The sequence below is a fragment of the Eubalaena glacialis genome, chromosome 18 (assembly GCF_028564815.1).
Source record: "Eubalaena glacialis isolate mEubGla1 chromosome 18, mEubGla1.1.hap2.+ XY, whole genome shotgun sequence".
NCBI classification, from domain to species: Eukaryota; Metazoa; Chordata; class Mammalia; order Artiodactyla; family Balaenidae; genus Eubalaena; species Eubalaena glacialis.
The window spans coordinates 62439772-62462349 of NC_083733.1; the positions used below are offsets into that span (position 1 = coordinate 62439772).

At 50.9% G+C, this 22578-nt stretch overlaps 1 protein-coding gene across 1 annotated transcript; it reads left to right on the forward strand.

Moving 5' to 3' along the window:
- Positions 1–700: 700 nt before the first annotated feature.
- On the forward strand, positions 701–22067 carry NUCB1 (nucleobindin 1). Its single transcript, XM_061172971.1, has 13 exons — positions 701–939; positions 1328–1464; positions 4087–4194; positions 6909–7041; positions 11259–11362; positions 13792–13977; positions 14256–14346; positions 19335–19393; positions 19673–19765; positions 19856–19948; positions 20289–20459; positions 20962–21058; positions 21172–22067. Exons 2-13 carry the CDS (start codon positions 1339–1341, stop codon positions 21282–21284), a joined length of 1374 nt encoding a protein of 457 aa, XP_061028954.1. The 5' UTR covers positions 701–939; positions 1328–1338; the 3' UTR covers positions 21285–22067.
- The last annotated feature ends 511 nt before the right edge of the window (positions 22068–22578 follow it).

Genomic DNA, 22578 nt, shown 5'->3' on the forward strand with positions numbered 1-22578 from the left:
CTCTTCCCCAAATACCTAACTCTCTCCTTCACCCAGGCATGAGAACTCAGGACTCTGGACCCCAAACACCCCATCCCCAGTGATCCTAGATCCCCAGCACCCACCTGCCTAGGATCCTGGAGACTCCCTCTCCTCCTCTCGTGCCTGGAGAGGCTTTTCACATTCACACCTCAGTTCCTTGCCTCTCTGGCCAATTTCTAAACATACCTGACCCTATCTTTGGGAACCAGTGACGTAATCTCTGGGTCTCTGGGAAGTAAGCAGGGGGGAAAAAGAGGACTTAGAGGGAGGGGGGATTCCCACTGGGACCTGCCCTAATCCCCTCCCTCCTGGCTCCCCACGTTCCACTTCCAACAAAGCAATGACCCCTGGCCTCTGCTGCAGCCAGGCAACCCTGCTCCAGGGGTTCTGAATTGGAAGAGCATGCAGGTGTTCCTTAAAGGGACCTGACAGAGGCCGCATCGCAGGCTCGCTCTACACCTCTCTCTTATATAAGAAACTTATAACGTGACCTGTGCCAACTACTACCGATCTGTAATTTACAGCCACTTCTAGGAGAGAAAATAAATGGGAAAACTACAACTCCCATGAGGCGAAGAGGCCAAGATGCCCGCGGAAGTTGACTAATTTTCCCCCGGCCCAACAGGGAGTTGTAGTTATCTTTGAAAGTCTCCGTTCTTTCGCCTAAAAAGTAGGATATGTGGCGTCAAAAGGTAGGGCTTCCGAGAAAGGAGGCTCGGCTTTCGAGAAAAGGCCAGCGACTTCGACAAGGGGCGGGGCCGCTAGACAGGGGCCCGAAACCTGGAGCCAGCGTGGACCAATCAGGCTGCTGAGAGCGGATCCTCTGCGGGGGGAAAGTGGGCGCGGCCTAGGGGGGAAATCGCAGAGAACACACCGGAGGTCCTAGCCCCGGAAAACGCCCTCTGCGGTGAAGGAGAGGTAAGGGGCTGGAGGGTCCTGGACTCTTGTGTCCTGGGGAGAAGGGAAGCGGGGCACGAGAGGGCTGGAAAACTGAGTCTCGGTGGAGGACACCGGTACCTCCAGATCCTGGGAAAAGAGGAGGCTGGGGCCCTGGACCTTTGGGCCTGGGGAAAGAGGGGGTCGAGATCCCGGATTCCTAGTCTAAGCGAAGAGGGTGCTGGAAGCCAGGACTCCTGGGTCTGAGGAAGGAAAGGCTGGAGGCTCGGAATCCTGGCTCCCGGGAAACGAGACGCTTTGCGTCTTGATTCTTGGAAGGAGGCAGGGAGCGGCGCCGGGAGTCCAGACTCCTGGGTCCAGGGGAGAAGGCGGCTTGGGACAGACTTATTCCACCTCTCCGCCCCCACAGACCACGCCGCCATGCCTCCCGCTGGGCCCCGTGCAGCCCTTCTTCTCTTGTCACTTCTGCTGCTGCTGCGCGCTATTCTGACCGTGCCCCTGGAGCGGGGGGCGCCCAAGAAGGAGAATCCCGCGACCGAAAGCCCCGTGAGTGGCCCTGCCCGGCTCGCCAGCCAGGTGTTTGCAGTGGTACTACAATTCCCGTGCCCCTGTGGCCCCTGGCTGGCTACGGATGCGACTTGGAGTTTGCCTGCCATTCTTTGCCGTCCCAGGGCTTTGACGTGGTGAAAAACTTGGGGGCGGGTGTGTGTGTGTGTGTGTGAGATTTCTAAGCCCCTGACTTTGAGATATGGAAAATCAGGTCAGATTTTAGATGAAAAATCTGCATCACCCCCCCCCCCACCTAAACCTCTCTGCTCTTTTAAGACGCCCTCCCCTCAAGAAGGACTCTGGAAAAAAAAGAACTACATTTCCCAGTAGCATCTTGAGCAGGTGGTGTTAGCTAACTGGGGTGTTCTCACATCGTGGAGCTCATGGGAGTTGTAGTTTAAATTATGATGGGGCACGGTAACTGCTCATTTATTCCAACGTGTGTTTATCGAACACTATGAAACCTTTGGTCTTAGGGAATCTGGAACTTGAAAAGATCCTCAAGGCCAGTGCCCTGATTTGTGGCCCGAATCCTACAGCTCCCACTAGGAATGGACACACCACTGTCTCTGGAACAAATCATCCCATGCTCCTGTATGACAGGTCCCCACCCAGCAAGTGAGGCCTTTGCTCCGTGAAATCTTTGCAGGCACAGAAGGGCAGCTTGAGTCCCCTTGCCTTTCATTCATTCCACACATTTCTTGAGCATCTTCTAGGAGCCAGGCACAGTGCTAGAGCAAGCCCCCTGCCCTCACAGACCAGCTTAGTTCGCTGGGAAGACAAACGACAGGGCCCTCTGAGAATGGACACCAGGGGTGATGGTCAGGGAGGAAGGAAGGGTCATTTGAGCTAAGATCTGAAGTGCCGGCAAGAATATTCCAGGCAAAAGGAACAGCCTGGGCAAAGGCTGCGTGGTGGAGGAGAGCATAGTGCGTAGAAGGACTTACAGGAGGCCAGTGTGGCTGAAACAGAGTGAGCGAGGGGGAGATGAGGTCAGAGAAGGAACAGGGGGAGATCCCACGGGGCCTTGTGGGCCATGGTGGAGACTTTCTTTATTCTGAGGCTACTAGAGGGTTATAAATATCCGTAACAACAATCATAATAACATTGACAGCTCTTACTACGTGCTGAGTTAAATATTTAAAGATATTAACTGCTCTAATCCTCACAACAGTCCCTATGAGGTGGGTGCTCACTAACCTTACTTTACAGGTGTGGAAACTGAGGCTCAGAGACGTTAAGTAACTTGCCCAAGGACTAAGATTGCCAGACTTAGCAAATAAAGACACAGGACACTCAGTTAAAATTGAGTGGGTTTCAGACAAACAATGAATAATCATTAGTATAATATACTGAAAGTTATTCATTGTTTTATCTGAAATTTAAATTTAACTAGGCATCCTAGCAGTCCTAACAAGGTCCCATAGCTAGTAATTGGCAGATTTGGGATTCCAGCCCACTGTGTTTGGCAGAATGATGGCCCCCAAAGATGTCCATGCCCTAATCCCCAGAACCTGTGAATATATGGCAAAAGAGTGTTTGCAGGTATGATTGAGTTAGGTGGAGAAATTATCCTGGCTTATCCAGGTGAGCCCAATGTAATCACAAGGGTTCCATATAAGAGCCAGGCAAGAAAGTCAGGGTCAGAAGTGATGTGATGATGTAAGCAGAGGTCAGAGTGATGCAAGGCCACAAGCCCAGGAGTGTAGGCAGCCTCTAGAAGCTGGAAAAGGCAAGAAAGCAGATTGTCCCCTAAAGTCTCCAAAATAAGCTCAGCTCTGCTGAACCATTTTGGACTTCTGACCTCCAGAACTCTAAGAGAATAAATTTTTATTGCTCTAAGCCACTTAGTTTGTGATACTTTGTTACAGCAGCAATAGGAGATAAGTACACCCACAGTGCCATAGCTGGGTGATCTGCTCCCATTTATCACCTATGGTGTGTTCCTCAGCAAATGTAATGATAGCTATAGTAGACTGAGTATCTTCTAAAACCTTACCATGGTGCCAGGCTTTTTTTTTTTTTTTTTTTTTGGTGCCAGGCTTTTTATCTCTTACTTTTCATCATAGCTCTGAGAGGTAAGAAATTTATTGCCTATTTTACAAATGGAAGAGTGAGGCCCGGGAAGAGGAAAGTGCCAGCCAGCTACATATGGCAGGACTAGGACCAGGAGCCCAGGGATTTTTGTCTGTCTTGTTCACTTGCTGTGCCCCATAGAACAGTGCCTGGCACATGGTAGGGGCTCGCTGCATGCTTGTTGAATGAATGAATGTACGTTTCACTGCTTTCCAACAAATACCAGTGTGTCCACTCTGTGGGCAGTGTTGGGCTGGGTGTTTACCCTTGTGATTTTAATTTCATCTCCACTACAGACAGACCTGGGAAGAGGTAAGAGCTGTGGCCCGGAGGATCAGGCAATTTGCATGGGGTGACAGAGCAACCAGGGTCTGCTGGCTCTAGAGCCTTTATCCCATGGGGCAGGCCTCCTGATCAGGGTTGGGGGCTGATCTCTGGGTCCCTCAGCAGGTGCCCAGGGGAGCAGAGCCTGGGTCCTACCTGCAGGGAAGAACCAGAGAGGGACCAGGGCTGAGGCTACTATGTTCATTCTTGTTGCCTCAGGACACAGGCCTGTACTACCACCGGTACCTCCAGGAAGTCATCAACGTGCTGGAGACGGACGGGCACTTCCGGGAAAAGCTGCAGGCCGCCAATGCTGAGGACATCAAGGTGAGGCTGGGTGCGAGCACACTGGGAGGGCATGCATGCTCAGAGGGCAGGATTCCAGAACGGACCAGGTTCCCTAAAGGGGAACCTTCCAGCCATCACAAAACTGAGACTAGGGAGAAGTCACTTCTCGGGGTCACATAGCTGGGAAGGGATCTGGGGAAGACAGAATGTGTGGTTAAGTGTGGATGTGGATGGTACATGCCTCCCAGTGTCAGCTCTACCAGCTGTGTGGCCTCCCTTCACTGTGCCTCAGTTTCCCCATCTGTAAAATGGGGTAATAATAGAACCTGCATCATAGGACTATCTGAGGTAAGACGTGTAAAAGGCATGGATGTGCACAGTGGCCATTCTCAGTAAGCGCAATGTGAGGGCTGGTTCTGCGAGTTCTCAGCATAGTGCTCTCTACGCAGGAAGAATTCAAAACACGGGAGATGCTGTCATCACTCACATCATCTCTAACTCTCATGTTAGGCCTCTAGAGGAGCTGTGATTCTCCCCATTTTACAGAGGTGGACACTGAGGCCCTAGTAGCAGTGTTTGTCCTTCCTGGAGGCCTGGGTCTCAATCCCTGGACTGACTGAGCCCAGAGCCCACATCCCACCCCATCCCCCAAGCAGTGTTCCTCGGAAAGGATGCTCACACACACACACACACGCGCCATGAGGAGACAACACTGCCTGCCACCACCCCACCCCAGCTAGACTCCTCTCCCCGTTCGGGTGCATGTTGGAACATCCCACCTGGGGGATCCACCCCGAGTTCTCCAAACACCTTGGCCCAGAGGAGGCCCCAGGGCCTGGGACTGATGGGGGGAGGGCAGCCCTGCTCTCCCCAAAACCTCCCAGCATTCCTTGGGCTCTTGTCCATCCCCAACCACCTGGCCCCTGACAATGGACGGGCATAACTAGAGACTGCTGAGCCCAGCCCATCCCACTGCCCAGCTGAGGAAACGGAGGCCCTAGAGGTCACCCAGCTTGTCCAAGGTCATACAAGTGGGAAATGACATTAGAAACAGTGGCCACGTAGGCAGGCAGGTTCTGGAGTGGGACAGTGGCAGGTTCCAATCCCAGCTCCACCTCACACTCTTCTGTGCAAGTGGTCACACCCCTCTGTGCCTTGGTTTCCTTCTCAGAAAACGGGGAGGCTCATGCAGCACTTTCACTGTTGGGGGGAGATGGGGGTGGGGTTGTGTGAATCAGCGATAATCCCCACTTTGAGGCTTTGGTCCAGCCTGTCATCAGCCTTCAGTAAATGTCAGTTGTCCTTGTCACTGGTGGTGATAATCTCAGCCCCATTTTTGAGGTCCAGGGTAGGGAAACAGTGTGCTGGGGTCACGCAGTGCAGTGGTGCCAGGCCTGGGATTTGAACCCAGGCCCCAGGAGTCTCACTCTGGGGAGACATGACCCCACCTATGTCACCAGGCTGGAAACTGGCCTCCTATCCTCACTGTCTGAGGAACCTTGGGCCAGGGGCTTCTCCTCCTGAGCCTCAGTTTGTTCATCTATAAAATGGGGTTGTGGGCAGGATTAGAGGACGGACTCAGTGAGTCCAGTGCAGGACTTGACTCATCGTAGGTGCCTGACTGGTTGAGGTTAACATGACTGGCACTGCGGTCCCTTTGTCCTGCTGCTTCTGCAAAGGCCACGCCCCCTGCAGGCTGGAGAGACCCAAACGAGCGGCTGAGAAAGCCATCTGAGACAGTGCAGGGTGCTGGGGTAGCCCGGAGGAGGGACCCAGTCCGTCTGACAGTGAGAGAAAGCTTCTAGGGAATGGATTCTCCCGAGTGAGGTTTGAATTCTGAGTGGGAGTGTCTGGTATAAAAGTTGAAACGGGGGGGAGGGGGGAAGGGCGACGTTTCAACAGTAGAACTGTGTGTACCAGTGAAGCATTCTGGTACCTTCAGCTGTCTGCTGGTGGCTCCTTATAACTGACATAAAGACAGAGGGATGAGGCTGGAGCGGGGATGGCCGGGAGGAGGGGTAGACATGGGCAGATGCAGGATCTTGCAGGATCTTCAGTGCTAGGCCCAGGGATTCGGTCCTGTGGGCACTGGGGAGCCATGGGGGTGGGGGTCTGTGAGCAGGAGAGGGGTGGGGTCAGCACAACTGAGAAACAGACATAATCCAAAGTGATGATAGAGGTAACTCAGCAGGTAACCCTGCTCGGCACGTGTGTGTGTGTGTGTGTGTGTGTGTGTGTGTATGTGGTGGCGTCAAGGGGGTTGTCGGGGATTCTTCCAAGGGAGGTGCCGTCTGCTTTGAGTTTATTTTGCTTGTTTGTTTTAATTTTATTGAGATATAGTTGGTTTACAATGTTGTGTTAATTTCTGCTGTACAGCAAAGTGACTCAGTTACACGTATATGTATTCTTTTTCATATTCTTTTCCATTACGGTTCATCACAGGATATTGAATAGAGTTCCCTGTGCTATACAGTATGCTTTGAGTTTTGAAGGACTGCAAGGATCTGGTTAGGCTTGGAAAGCAGTGGCAGGGGGAATCCCAGGCAGAGGGACCAGCATGGTAAACACCTAGAGGTGGGAAAGAGCCGTGAGTGTGATTTAATGAGTGACGGGAAATAAGAAGGGCCTCCAATGCCAGGCTGAGGAGCTGGAATCTTGTCTTGGGGCCTCTGGGGAACCCCAGGAGACATCAGAAAGCTGGTAGAAGGCTCCAGAGAGGGCAGCCTGATTTGTGTCCCCTCTCTCCCGGGCAGAGCGGGAAGCTGAGCCGGGAGCTGGACTTCGTCAGCCACCATGTCCGCACCAAACTGGATGAACTCAAGCGGCAGGAGGTGTCGAGGCTGCGGATGCTGCTCAAGGCCAAGATGGACGCCCAGCAGGAGCCCAGTAAGCAGGCCAGTGGGGTGGGCAGGGCCGGTGGGGTGGGTGGAGCTGGCAACGTCGGGTGTCATGGGGCAGCCTCCCTCCCCGCCCTCCAGGTGATTTTGGCAGGTGGAGCCAACTGGGGCCTCATTCTCTCCACCCCTGTAAAATCCACATGGAAGACTGATCGAGTTTTCTTCCTAGCACAATCTACTATTAACATTACTCGGGAGATGTCAGTAATCTTAGTTGCTTGGGTGGTTTTTGATTTGTTTTTAATTTTTATTTTAACAAATCAGGGTCATTTAAAATTTTGATGTTACTTCAAACTTACAGAAAAGTTGCAAGAATACTACCAAAAACTCCCAAATACCCTTAGCCCAGATTCTGTAATTGTTAACGTTTGCTCCATTTATCTGTAGTTCACATTTGTGAGTTCCTTGCAGACACCGTATTCCTTTATGCCTAAATATTTCAGTGTGATTTTTCTCAGAACAACAATGTTCTCCTACAATACTATAGTACCGTGATCAAAGTCAGGAAGTTCAACAGGTTACACTGTATTTTTCCTTGCTTACTTATTATTTCTCTCCCCCACTAGAATGATTCTAATTTCCTGGCATTTATATGTGAGGCTATATTTTATAGTCTAATTGTATGGCTAAAAAAGAAAAACAAAGAAAAGAAAAAAAATGTGCCTGGAAGAGGGAGATTTGAGTGGATTTAAATTCCAAGATCCCATCTTATTTCTAACATTCCTAGATACAGTTTCTTGGAGCGTGCGTCTGGACCATGCATGCTATTTCTTTTAAATGACTATTGAGATATGATTCATATACCAAACAATATACCCATTTGAAGTGTACAGTTCAGTGATTAGTATATTCACAGGTATGTGCAACCATCATCAAAGTCAATTTTAGAACACCTTTATCACTCCAAAAAGAATCACTAGACCATGTAACTATCACCCATTCCCCCCCCCACCCCTGGCAGCCTACTTTCTGTCTCTATAAATTTGCCTATTATGGACATTTCGTATAAATGGAATCATACGATAAGTGATCTTTTGTGTCTGGCTTCTTCTAGTGTAATATTTTCAAGGTTCATCCACACTGTAGCATGTATCACTGCTTTATTCCTTTTTAGGGCCAAGTAATATTCCCTTGTCTGGATCTACCATATTTAGTTTGTCCATTCATCCATTGATGGATATGCGTTGTTTGCATCCATTGGCTACAGTGAACCATGCTGTTTTACTCATTGTAGCTTTGTGGGTTATTCTGGTACTGCTGGGGCACCTTTTGGCTCGTCACTAAGTGTAAGAACAAGCCCACTTTATTGAGATTTACCTCCATCTTCTTCTTTCATCTCCTGACACCCTTGAGGCTCCCATGTTACAGATGGGGACCCTGAACATTGGTAGATGGTGTTAAGGGTCAGTAAGAGAGCTGAGCTTTGTTTTCATTCCTATCTGATGCCTCTTATCCATTGATCAAATATGTCTTGAGTTCTACTCTGTGCCAAGCACTGAGCGGGGTGCTGGGGCTCTAAGGTGACCAGACGGGCATGGTCTCCAGCCTCCTTCTGCATAACCATCCACGCTTTCTCTGTCTTGCTGTTTTAATTACTACAGTTTCAGAGTCTGACTTGATCTCTGGTAAACTGGATGTTCCCTTGTCATGAATGAGAAAAAATCCCTCCCATCAATTGGTCGCTTATTACATCCCATACGCTAAGCTATGTACTTCAACTTTTGTCCCTTCAACAACTCAGGAATCTCCAGAATCTGACTACTCTCCACGTCCATTGCTGTCACTGGGTCCCACTTGGATCAGCGCAGTCTCCTCCTCCCTGGGCACCCTGCCGCCGCCCTTGCTTTTCCCACTATTTGTTCTATTTCCCGTAGAACAGCCGTTCTTAACAGAATCCTGTTACTATCTGGATTCATTTCCTGTGGCCACTGTAACAAATCAGCAACAACTTAGTGGCTTAAAACAACACACATTTATTCTCTTTACTTTTTGGAGATCAGAAATCCAAAATCAGTTTCACTGGACCAAATTCAAGGTGTCAGCAGGGCTCTGCCAGTTCTGGAGGTGCTATGGGGGGAAATCTGTTTCCTTGCCTTTTCCAGCTTCCAAAGCTTCATTCCTAGGCTGGGAACCTCTTCAAATCGAGCAGCGTAGCGTTTTTCTCCAGTCATCACATGGCATTCTTCTGTAGTCAGATCTCCTGCTGCTTCTCTCTTACAAGGATTGCATTTAGCCCCCTTCCCCAGTTAATCTAGGATCATCTCCCCATCACAAGATCCTTAATTTGATCACATCTGCAAAGTCCCTTTTGCCCCATGAGATCACATATTCACAGGTTCCAGGGATTCAGATGTGGACATCCTGGTGGGGGCCTTTATTCAGCCTATCACAGCACCCCGTTCGAGTCCTGTGCCTCCTGTGCTCAGAACCAGCCATGGCTCCCCAGTGCCCTCAGGATCAAGTCCACACTCCTTGCTAGTTGGAGGCCAAGCTGAGCCTTGCCACGCCCGTCCCAGCCCCTCCCTTCACATGTGTGCCCTCTCACCCGACCCTCTGGCATCAACATTTTTAGTACGGAGGGTAACACATCTTTCTCACCTTGGGACTTTTGCCTGTGACATTCTTTCTCGGGGCTCTTGGCATGGCCAATGGAGCTTTGGTCTCAGCCCAGATGTCGCCTCCCTCGTCCTGCCCTGACCGTCCTGCGTGAAGAATCCTCCATTTGTTTGAGTCCTTTGTGGTCGTGTGTTTGTCCCTTACTCACCTGTTCTCCATCTTGACTGGGTGCTCCAGGGGACAGATGCCGTCACCGTCTGGTTCCTGCTGTGTCCACAGTGCTAGCCACAGGGTCGGGCCCAGAGTACGGCTCAACACATATCTGTGGCATGAATAACAAATTATGAGGCTTGATCTGTGCCTGTCTCCTGGGTCTGTCCCTCCTCTGGGCTCACCCAGGCCCAGAGCTGCCGCCACTACAGCCTGAGTCACCTGGATTCCAGCTGCCTGTGTGTGTGCCTTTCACCCCCACCAGCCCAGGAGCCACTGGAGGCGCAGGCCCGGGTCTGATTCACATGGGGGCCCCCAGGAGGCCTCTCAAGATGTGTGTCCAGTGAATGAGTGGGTGCCAAGTGTGTCCTGCTCTCTCCCTCTCTGCCGGGAAACTCTCGTACAAGGAGGCTGCACTGCTTTGCTAGGGCTTCTGTAACAAAGTACCACAGACCGGGTGGCTTAAACAATAGGCATTGATTGTCTCACAGTTCTGGAAGCCAGAATTCAAAACTCAAGGTGTCAGCAGGGGGTGGTTCCTTGTGAGGGCTGTGCGGGAGAATCTGTTCTGGGTCTTTCTCTTTGATTTGGAGATGGCCACTCCCCCCCCGCCCCCGCCCCCGCCATGTCTGTTCACATTGTCTTCCCTCTGTGTGTGTCTCTGTGTCCAAATTTTCTCTTTTTATAAGGACTCCTGTCATATGGGATTAGGGCTCATCCTCATGACCTCATTTTAACTTGATCCCCTCTGTAAAGCCCCTCTCTCCAAATAAGGTCACATTCTGAGATACTGGGGGCTATCAACCTCCCTGTGAATTTGGGGGCACGCAGTTTAACCCATAACAGAATTAAATGTCATGTGCTCTGGAACCCAACTAATCCTCACTCTGCCTCTTCCTAGATGGTGACCTAGACGTCACTTCCCCTCTCTGGGCCTCAGTTTTCGCATCCATAAAATGGGATAATTACAGAACCTATGTGAGATTTTTGTGAAAAGTAAATGCATTAATATATTTAATATGTTTAGAGCAGGGCCTGGCACATAGTACATGTTTGATACATGTTGGTTATCATCATGGTTATTATTTTCAGCATCAGACTCAGTTGTGGCATCACCTCCTCCAGGAAGCCCTCTCTGATTGCTCCAGGCTCATTCAAGCCATCCTCTGTGGGCTTCTCCTGTGCCCTCTGTGACCTCCTTTATAGCACATCCAGCCCAGGATAGTTTTTGTTTGTTTGATTTTTGTTTGTTTTTTTGCCGTGCTACGTGGCTTGTGGGATCTTAGTTTCCCAACCAGGGATCGAATCAAGGCCCCCGGCAGTGGAAGCCTAACCACTGGACTGCCAGGGAATTCCCGCAGGATAGGGATTTTGAAAGAAAGAACGTTCCATGAGTTGTTCATCCCCCCCCCCCCACACCCCGTCTTCCCTCTCATCCAGATGTACAGTTGGATCACCTGAGCCTCCTGAAGCAGTTTGAACACCTGGACCCTCAGAATCAGCACACATTCGAGGCCCGGGACCTGGAGCTGCTGATCCAGACAGTAGGTTGAGGGGGACCTGGGGGCAGAGGACTGAGAGAAGCTTTGTAGAGGGGGAGAAGGGAGCAGAGGCTGGGATGTGAGCCCACTCACCCCTGCCTGGTGTTCTCTGAGGCCAGCGGCTGCAGAAGGGCTGGTTGTGCCTAAAAACCTTCCCCAGATTCTCTACAGGAAAGCGGGGTTGTGTGCGTGTGTGTCGGGGTCGGGGGGTTGGCTCCACTCACACCTGGATTCAAATCCCTCCCCTATGACTGGGGGCAGGAATTCCCTCTGTGTCCTTGCTGTAGGCAGAATAATAGCCCCTCAAAAGACATCACATGCTGTCTGCGGAACCTCTGGCTCTGTGACCTGATGTGGCAAAACGGACTTTGCAGTTGTGATTAAGCTGAGGAGCTTGAGATGGGGGGGATGAGCCTGGGTTATCCAGGTGGGCCCTAAGTGTCATCACAAGGGTCCTTGTAAGAGGGATACAGGGAGTTCTCTGGTGGCCTAGTGGTTAGGATTCTGGGCTTTCACTGCCAAGGCCCAGGTTCAATCCCTGGTTGGGGAACTGAGATCCCGCAAGCCATGTGGTACGGCCAAAGAAATTAATAAATAACATAACATAACATAAAATTTAAAAAGAGGGAAGCAGAGGGAGATCTGACAGTAGAGGGCGGCAGTGTGACGACCAAAGCAAGGTGGCTCTGCTGCTGGCTTTGAAGATGGATGACGGGGCCACAGGCACGTATGCAGCTCTAGAAACTGGAAAAGGCAAAGAAGAGGGTTCTCTCCTAGAGTCTCCGGAAGGAGCACGGCTCTGCCAACACTCTAATTGCAGCCCAGTGAAACTGATTTCAGACCCTGGCCTCCATGCTATAAGATGATAAGTGTGTGTTAAGCCACGATAAATAATAATTTGTTAGGGCAGCACAGGAACAAATGTGGTCTTTGTGTGAGAAGTAGGATCTACAACCCTGCCTCGTGGGGAAGGCCAAGTTCGGGGTTGGGGAGTGGCAGGGGATGCTCAGGTCTGCCCCTGCCTCTTCCCTGCTCACAGCCCTTCTGTAGCTCCCCAGCACCCCCAGGACAGAACCTACCTCTCTGCCTGACTTGAGCCTCAGCCTGCTTTTCTGGCTGACTGGAGCTCCATCTAGTGGCCATGAAGATAATAGCAGCCATTTGATTGAGTCCATGCCTGACCTTCGTCCCCGAGAGATGGTTCTGCCGCTTATTTCCAGAACATTCCAGAAACTGTTCGCTTTCCTGCAGCCGCTCTGTCATTCTCCTGGTCTCAACCCCAGAGATGGGCTCCTTGCTTCTGCCTTCCACACTCAACAGCAGGGTTTCTCAGCTCGGCACTCTTGACACTTGGGGCTGGATAATTCTTTGCTCTGGGGGCTTTTTCTGCATTGTGTGTTGTTTAGCAGCATCCCTGGCCTCTACCCTCTAGATGCCAGTAGACCTCCCCTAGTTGTGACAACCAACAATATCTTCAAACATTGACTGCTGTCCCCTGGGGACCGCAGTCACCCCAGGTTGAGAACCTCCGTCTGTTCCCCACACAACAGCTGTATTGGTTTTCTATTGCTGCCATATAACAAATTACCACAGACTCAGTGGCTTAAGACAACAGAAAGCTATCCTCTCACAGTTCTGGAGGCCAGAAGTTGAAAATCGATATCACTGGGCCAAAACCAAGGTTTCCTTAGAGGCATCTGCTTCTTGCCTCTTCCAGCTTCTGGGGGTTGCCAGCATTCCTTGGCTTGTAGACACATCACTCCAGTCTCTGCCTCCACCATCACATGGCATTCTCCCTGTGTCTCTCTGTAGCCTTCTTGTAAAGACACTAGTCATTAGAATTAGGGCCCACCCTAATCCAGTAGGACCTCATCTTAACTAATTACATCTGCAAAGATCCTGTTTCCAAGTAAAGTCACATTCTGAGGTTCTGGGTGCACATGAATTCTGGGGGGACGCTATACAACCCAGTATAGTATTATTATCACCATTTTCCAGAGGCAGAAACTGAGGCACAGAGAGAATGAGTAACTTGCCCAAGGTCACACAGCTAGCGGGATTTGTTCACATGGCAGAGCCTAGATTTGAACCCTGGGCAGAATAATTAGAGACCTCATGTTGTTTACCCCCTAGCTGTACTGCTTTCCATATTAAGTCACCTCATGTGCTGTTCCTTATTATTTATTCCTCCAAGATCTTGAGATTGTGGAGGGCTTGAAAGAAGTGAGTTAAAGTTGCTATTGTGTAACCATCCTCGTCTTTTGACCGAAGAGGGGAGGCTATGTATTATGCGACAAAAGTGACATCGGGACATAAGACCCAGTACACGTGGAAGTTGGGCCAGGTTCAGAGCCAAAGGCCTGGCATTCGGAGGTTGGAATTAGGGGCTGGGCATAGAAGTGAGGTGAGAGTGACCGTCTGCCTTTCCCCAGGCCACCCGGGACCTTGCCCAGTACGACGCAGCCCATCATGAAGAGTTCAAACGCTACGAGATGCTCAAAGAACACGAGAGACGCCGTTATCTGGAGTCCCTGGGAGAGGAGCAGCGAAAAGAGGCAGAGAGGAAGCTGGAAGAGCAACAGCGCCGGCACCGAGAACACCCCAAAGTCAATGTGCCTGTAAGGACCCCCATTCATGCCTACCCCCCCCCCACCATGTCCAACTTTCCAAGCTCCATAAGAAAGTAGCCGAAAAACTACAACTCCCAGCAGACATTGAGGCAAAAGGCCCCTTTTAATGTACCCAGCTATCTCCAGGGGCTGCTGGGAGTTGTAGTTTTCTTAGTTTTCTTGCTTGAGGGCAATGACATTTGAGGGATGGGGGTAAAGGGTTCTCTAGCTTTATCCTATGGAACCCAGACCTCTTGCTCATGAGCCCCCGGCTCTCCCTTCCACAGGGCAGCCAAGCCCAGTTGAAGGAGGTGTGGGAGGAACTGGATGGATTGGACCCCAACAGGTTTAACCCCAAGACCTTCTTCATACTGCATGGTAAGGTGGGGAGGGAGTCCCAACACCCAGGCTAACGCTGAGGCTCTGACCTTTCTGGGGCCTGAATGCTAAGAAGGGGTCTCCCTCACTCACGGGGCTTAGGGAGGCCAAAGAGGTCTGAGCCCCTCTCCCCTGGTGGTCTAGAAGGCCCTATCCCTCCCTGTTGTTGGGAATAGGATCTTCCATGGAAGAGCTGGTCCTTTTTTCTGGGATACAACAGGCCTCTGGGTTCTAAGGACTGACTGGTGTCCCTAACTGAGCAAACCAGGCTTGGCTAGGCCTGGGCCCCCCTCCCATGGCAGCCCAGAAGCCCCGGTCCCTTCTGGGGGCCCTATCGCTAAGCAGGGGCTGCTCCCTAGTAACCAGACCTCCAGGGACCCGGGAAGCCCCTTCTCCATGGTGATTCAGGGGCATGGTCCCCTTCATTTTCTTCCTGTCTGGAAACATCACCTCTATGTCCAGCCTCTAATTCCAATCTCCAAATGCCAGGCGTTTGGCTCTGAATCTGGGTCTTATGTCCTGATGTCACTACTTTTTTTTTTTGCACCGTGCGGCTTGCGGGAGCTTAGTTCCCCGACCAGGGACCGAACCGGGGCCCTCGGCAGCGAAAGTGCGGAGTCCTAACTGCTGGATCACCAGGGAATTCCCCTGATACCACTTTTTGCCAGGCCCCCTCAGGTGTGCCCAGGAACCCGAACCAAATGCTATAGCCTGTCACCAGAGCTTAGCAGGGTCTGATTCATTCATTCAGCAAACGTTTACTAAGAGACCTCTAAGGACCAAGCTTCACGGAGACCCTGTGTATACAGCTGTGAACAAAAGAAAGTCCCCCTGGCATCACAGAGCCAGTGATCAGGCAAACAGATAATTCTGTATTTCAGTGAATCTAAGTGACCATGGAGCATAAGATGAACACTTGAACACTTGAATTTTACATAAACTGCCCATTAAACTAACACATCATCGATGATAAGATGCCTCCCAATTTTATGGATGATAAAATATGGGGAGAAAAAAAGTGCATCTTAGAATCAGTGAAGTAGGTTCTATAGTAGATGATCAGGTAGTCACATTACCATGGAAAGGAGGACAGCGTGATTAAAGGTCTAGAATGATGATTTTAGATAGCCTGGTCTGGAAAGATTTTTGCTAGACCAGCACTGTCCAATAGAACTTCCTATGCTGATGGAAGTGTTCTGCAGCTGTGTTGTCCAATACAGCAGCCACCAGCCCCATCTGGCTTTTTTTCTTTTTTTCTTTTTCTTTTTTGTCTGTACCGCATGGCATGTGGGATCTTAGTTCCCCGACCAGGGATTGAACCTGTGCCCCCTGCAGTGGAAGCACGGAGTCCTAACCAGTGGACCGCCAGGGAAGTCCCTTTTTTTTTTTTTTTTTTAAACGAATGAGGCAATTTATTAACCCAGCATCATTTGTTCTTTTTTTTTAAATTAATTCTTATTGGAGTATAGTTGATTTACAGTGTTGTGTTAGTTTCTGCTATACAGCAAAGTGAATCAGTTATGCATATACATATATCCAGTCTTTTTTAGATTTTTTTCCCATATAGGTCATTACAGAGTATTGAGTAGAGTTCCCTGTGCTATACAGTAGGTTCTTATTAGTTCCCATGTGGCTATTATTATCAATTAAGCACTTGAAATGTGGGTTTTACAACTAAGAAATTGAATTTTTTTTAATCAATTAAATTTTTTTTAAATTTATTTAATTTATTTATTTTTGGCTGTGTTGGGTCTTCATTGCTGCGTGCGCACTTTCTCTAGTTGCATCGAGCAGGGGCTACTCTATGTTGCAGTGCGTGGACTTCTCATTGCGGTGGCTTCTCTTGTTGCAGAACACGGGCTCTAGACGTGTGGGCTTCAGTAGTTGTAGCACGCAGGCTCAGTAGTTGTGGCTCACGGGCTTAGTTGCTCCGCAACATGTGGGATCTTCCCGGACCAGGGCTCGAACCCATGTCCCCTGCACTGGCTGGCAGATTCTTAACGGCTGCACCACCAGGGAAGCCCCTGATCAATTAAATTTTTAAAAATTTGTAATTGTGGTAAAATACACTTGACATAAAATCTACCATCTTAGCCATTTTTAAGTGTACATATCAATAGTGTTAAGCATACTCACATAATTGTGCAACAGTCTTTTCATCCTTGCAAAACTGAAACTCTGTATTAATCATCAACTCCCCATGACCCCTCCCACATCCCCTGGTAACTTCTATTCTCTTTTGTCTATGAGTTTGACTCTTCTAGCTACCTCATATAAGTGGAATTGTACAGTATTTGTCTTTTTTGTGACTGGCTTATTTCACTTAGCATAGTGTCAAGAAAATGCATCTTTCATTGTATTTGATGGTTACTCATTTAAATTTCATTTGCCCCATGTGGCTAGTGGCCGCTGGATTGGACAGCACCGCTCAAGAGAGATGACATTTGAACCAAGACCTCAGTGAAGTGAGGGGGTGAGCTTCGAAGATATTTGTCTAGATGGGGGGCATAGCAAGCACACACAGGGGAGAATGAACTTGGTGGGTTTCCGAGGTCACTGGAGCTGAATGCTTGAAGAGAAGAATGATAAGAAAGGGAATTCCTGGGGGCCGTGGGATGAATTGGGAGATTGGGATTGACATATATACACTATTGATACTATGTATAAAATAGGTAACTAATGAGAACCTACTGTACAGCACAGGGAACCCTACTCAGTGCTCTGTGGTGACCTAAATGGGAAGGAAATCCAAAAAAGAGGAGATATATGTATACGTATAGCTGATTCGCTTTGCTGTAAGTAGAAACTAACACAATAGTGTAAAGCAACTATACTCCAAAAAAAAAAAAAGAACTCATAAATAAAAATTACCAGACTTCCCTGGTGGTGCAGTGGTTAAGAGTCTGCCTGCCAATGCAGGGGACACAGGTTCGAGCCCTGGTCCGGGAAGATCCCACATGCCGCGGAGCAACTAAGCCCGTGCGCCACAACTACTGAGCCTGTGCTCTAGAGCCTGTGAGCCACAACTACTGAAGCCCGTGCTCCGCAACAGGAGAAGCCACCACAATGAGAAGCCCACGCACCGCAACAAAGAGTAGCCCCTGCTCGCCACAACTAGAGAAAACCCGCGCACAGCAACAAAGACCCAACGCAGCCAAAGATAAATAAATAAATAAATTTATTTAAAGAAAAAATTACCAATTTAACCATTGTTAAGTGTAAAAAAAAAGAAGAAGAAGAAGAAAAAGGAATTCCCTGGTGGTCCAGTGGTTAGCACTCTGCACTTTCACTGCCGAGGGCGCGGGTTCAATCTCTGGTCAGGGAACTAAGATCCCACAAACGCAGCCAAAAACAAAAAAGAAGAATGATAAGAAAGACTGCTCGGGAGGTAACAGCCACCCTACAGCCAGGGTAAGGAATTTGGATTTTATTCTGTCTTGGGTGAGACACAGCAAAAGGATTTTGAGCAGAGGAACTGACCCCATCTGCTTTAAGGGTTGGCAGGATCCGTCTAGGTGCCGTGTTGAGGACAGGCTGTAGGGGCCAGGGCCAAAGCCAGGACCCTAGTTAGGAGGCATGAGATGCTGGTGACTGGACCATGGAAATAGGGAGAGTGGTCAGATTCTGGATTTGTCTTGAGGATGGACTTGATGAGGATTGTAATGGAACAAGAGAGTCAAGGGTGACTCCGAGGTATTTGGCCTGAGCAACTGGAAGGATGGAGAGAGAAGGGCAAGCATGTTTGGCAGGGAAGATTGGGAACTGGGTCTGTCCATGTCAAGCTAGAGATGTCTATTAGACATTTATGTGGAGATGGAGAGTAGGCAGTTGGGTATTCAGGTGTGGAGGCAGCTTGCGGATGGCATTAAAGATGAGGGACTTGCGCTAGGCCCGTGAGCCACAACTACTGAGCCTGCGTGTCTGGAGCCTGTGCTCCGCAACAAGAGAGGCCACGATAGTGAGAGGCCCGTGCACCGCGATGAAGAGTGGCCCCCACTTGCTGCAACTAGAGAAAGCCCTTGCACAGGAACGAAGACCCAACACAGCCAAAAATAAATAAATAAATTAATTAATTAATTGAAAAAAAAAAAAAAGATGAGGGACTGGAGGAACCCATCTAAGGAAGTCTTGCCAGTAGAACTTTCTGTAATGATGTTCTCTGCTGCCCAATATGGCGGCCACCAGCCATATGTGGCTATTGAGTGCTTGCCATGTAGCAAGTAGGACTGATAAACTGAAATTTTAATCTTATTTAATGTTAATCAATTTAAATTTTAAACAGCCCATGTGGTTAGTGGCAACCGTATTGGACAGATCTGAATATGTGATAGGGAAGAAGTCATTGTCCCCTGTCCCCTACACCACCCGTAGAGGTCAGGAAGAGGACAGGGCCAGTGAAGGAAAATAAGGGCAGCTGGAGAGGAGAGGATGATGTTCTGAGAGCCAAAGGCAGAAAGTCAAGTAAGGTGCAGGCGGAAGCTTAACCACTGGATTTGCAAGGTCAGGGCTCCTGGCTACCTCCCTGGGACCAGTGTGGGTGCTGATCTGAGTGAGCAGAGGAGGCGAAGGCAGTGAGCCAGGTGCATGTGGCGGAGGAGTCTGATTGGCAGGGAGAGGATTCTTTGGTGATTAGAGTCAGCCCTGGGCTGGTTCTCTGGGAGACGCCCCTGACACCCCTGTATCCTTGGCAAAGGGCTGATCCTGTGCCCAGATCACTGGGAGCTAGAGATCAAGTCATTCTGCATGACAGTGGGCCCAAGAATGGTCCCAATGGAGTCTCAGGACCCTGGTAGGGAAAGGGCTGTCTTAGCAACGGGCCAATGGGCGCTGAAGCCTGAAGGCCACCATCCTACTGTCGGAGACCCGTTGTTACCTATCCTCTGAGAACAGACCTCGCATCAGCCCAGAATTCCTTCTCCAACAGGTCACTTAGGAACTGACCCACTCCGTCTTCAGTCCCCCAAGACACCTTGTTGTCTCTTCCTCAGATATCAACAGTGATGGTGTCCTGGATGAGCAGGAGCTGGAGGCCCTCTTCACCAAGGAGGTGAGTATCTTGGAAGCCATGGGCGCAGAGGATGCCCAGGTCAGCGACGTGTCCCCTCGGGATCCTAGTAGTCCCCTCAGGTCCCCCTGGATGTGAGTTCAGGGGGAAAACTACAACTCCCAGCAGCCCCTGAGGCAAAAAGAGACTGCCAGGAGTGGCAGGGTGTCCCAAGGACTGATGGGAGTTGAAGTTGTCTGTGTGTGTTAGGAGGTGGGGTAGCCTGGGAAGGAGCTTGCCCTGGACCTCTCAGTACATCCTGCTTTTTGCTTGACCCTGCAGCTGGAGAAGGTGTATGACCCAAAGAATGAGGAAGATGACATGCGGGAGATGGAGGAGGAGCGGCTGCGCATGCGGGAGCACGTGATGAAGAACGTGAGAGGAGGGACCCGGGCCGTGGGTGAGGGTGGGGGTAGGGGTGGAGGGAGGTCCAGCTCTGTTGCTTACCCTTACCTGGCTCCCCAGGTGGACACCAACCAGGACCGCCTCGTGACCCTGGAGGAGTTCCTTGTATCCACGCAGAGGAAGGAGTTCGGGGACACCGGGGAGGGCTGGGAGGTGAGGACACGGAAGATGCTCTGGATCCTGACTGTATCTCTCTCTCCCAGACCTAACCCTTCTTTCAGGGTCTCTGGCCACTTCTCTTTCTCTCTGGGTCTCTGACCTCCAAGCCCCCCAGCTCTCTGTCCCCCCAACCTCCTGGGTCGTTGTCTCCCCCGCTCTGGGTCCCTGTTCTCCCACTGCTCCACTCTGGGTCTTTATGTCCCTTCCCACCTCCCACTCAGGTCTCTCCATCCACACGCATGGCCGAGGCCTCCCAGCCTTCCCTGAACCTCCTCCATTAGCGGGGCCAGGGCTAGAGTCACCCTGCTGATGGCCCCTGTTCTCACCCCGGCAGACAGTGGAGATGCACCCTGCCTACACGGAGGACGAGCTGAGGCGTTTTGAGGAGGAGCTGGCTGCCCGGGAGGCAGAGCTCAATGCCAAGGCCCAGCGCCTCAGCCAGGAAACCGAGGCTCTGGGGCGCTCCCAGGGCCGCCTGGAGGCCCAGAAGAGAGAGCTGCAGCAGGTGACTGGCCAGGGAAGGGGGTCCATCCTCTGAGTCCCTGGTGGCCCTTGTCCTACTGTGTCCAGAAGTGAGGAAGGCTTGCAGCCACTGTGTTAATCACAGTGTAAAGCAACTATACTCCAAAAAAAAAACAACTCATAAATAAAAATTACCGGACTTGGGTAGATCCTTGGGTAGCAGCTGCCATCTTGAATAAGGGCAGACGTTGTCCCCATCCCTGGCTGCTCTGTGGCTGCCATGTTGGATAAGGGCAGTGAGGTTGTAAGCAGGAGAGAGGGGGAAGGCCGAGGAGGGAGGAGGAGGCTTCCCAGTCCCAAGGTGTGACCCAAGCCATGACCAGGGAGGGAGAACTGGATCTTTAACTAGTATTAAGCCCAGCTCTCAATGAGGGAGAAAAACTGAGGCCCATGGAGAAGGGACTGGTCCATGACCACTTAGCAGGTTGCCGTGGAGACTCAGCATCATACCCTCTTGCCTCTGTGATCTCCCCCACCCCCTGCAGGCCGTTCTGCAAATGGAACAGAGGAAACAGCAGCAGCAAGTCCACAACAACCCAGCACCCGGCCCCGAGGGACAGCTCAAGTTCCACCCAGACACAGGTGCTAGCCCCCGGACCCAGGGGGCAGGGAAGGAGCTGGGGGCCCAGACTCCTGGGTCTGAGGGAGGAGGGGCTGGTACGTGTAGTGCTACCATTTTCTTCCTCCATTTCCAGGTGATGCACCTGTCCCGGCTCCAGCCGGTGACCAGAAGGATGTGGATCCTTCAGAAAAGAAAGTTCCAGAACAGACCCCCGAGCTGCCCCAGCTGGAGTCACAGCACCTGTGATCCTTTCGGGACCCCAGTACTCTGGGCTCCTACTGAAGCTGATGGGAGGGGGATGAGGTGTCACAATCAACCTCCTTTGGGGGCCTGGCAACACCTGTGGCCTGCTGGGTGGGGTGGGGTGCGGGGACAGGATGGCACTTTCCATATTGCTGCCCAAGCCCTGTATCTGCTGCCTCAGCTTCCACAGCCTTCCAGTCTGTGGTCCCTTCTTTCTGTCCCCCTCCAAGGGATCTGCCTTCGCTTGTCCAGTCAAGTGCTCACTGGCTCAGCCTACCTTAGGGAAGCCCCCTCCCTCCCAAAAGGGTCTGCTCCATGCCTGCCTTTCTAGTTGGTTTGGCCTCAATGCCCAGGTTGTGGCCACTCTGGCATCCTGCATCCCCACAGCTACTGGAATCCTGCCTGCTGCTCTGGGCCCAGCTTCTGTTGGTTTATGGGGCTTGGGTGGTCCCTTAAGACCTTTCTCTACCTTTTGTGGGACCAGCGATGCCTCAAAAACAGTGTCTCCCCCACGGCTGGGTGTGAGGGCCAGAAGAGTCCTCAGCATAGCTGATCACCTCTCATACCAGGAGCCCTGACTCTCCTGACCCCTGGCTTCCAGCCACCTCAGCCTCCTCCCTGACATCTTGGACCCTAACCCCTTCCCCACACAACCCCAGAAGGGTCACAGAGCTGACTCCACCCCAGGATCAGGTTCCAGCCCCTCAGCCTTTCTGGCCTTATCTCACATGGCTCCCTGCCCTGCTCTGTACTCTGGTTCCAACCAAATACACTTTCTGGAACAAATCCATGTGTCTGTTTCTTTGTAAATCCTTTTCCTTCTGAAACTTCATGCATGCTTCACCTGCCAAAGTCCTCCTCATTCTTTAAGAATCAATTCAAGCATCATTTCTGAGAGGCTCTGTCCTGGCATCTTTGTCCTCTCCTGATGGGTCCACTGCCTACACACACGCACACACACACACGCACCTTCAGTAGGATCCCTTCAGCCACAAGGACAGAAAACCCAAACCTAGGCTTAAACAATAGAGAAAAATGTATTATTGCCCAAAACAAGAAGTCCCAAGGTAGGGTGACTCCAAAGCCTTCAGGGAACCAGCTTCTCCCATCTCCTAGCCCTGCTGTGGGAGGTGTGGGGGCTGTACTCCTCTTGTCCCAAAGTGGCTGCAGTTGCTCTGGATGTCACACCTGTCTGCCCTAACAGCTGACAAAGGAAATTGGCAGAGGCTACAAATCAGAGCCTCCTCCCACCCCCCCAGAGCCTGTTTACCAACATGTCACTGGGCATGAGACAGGT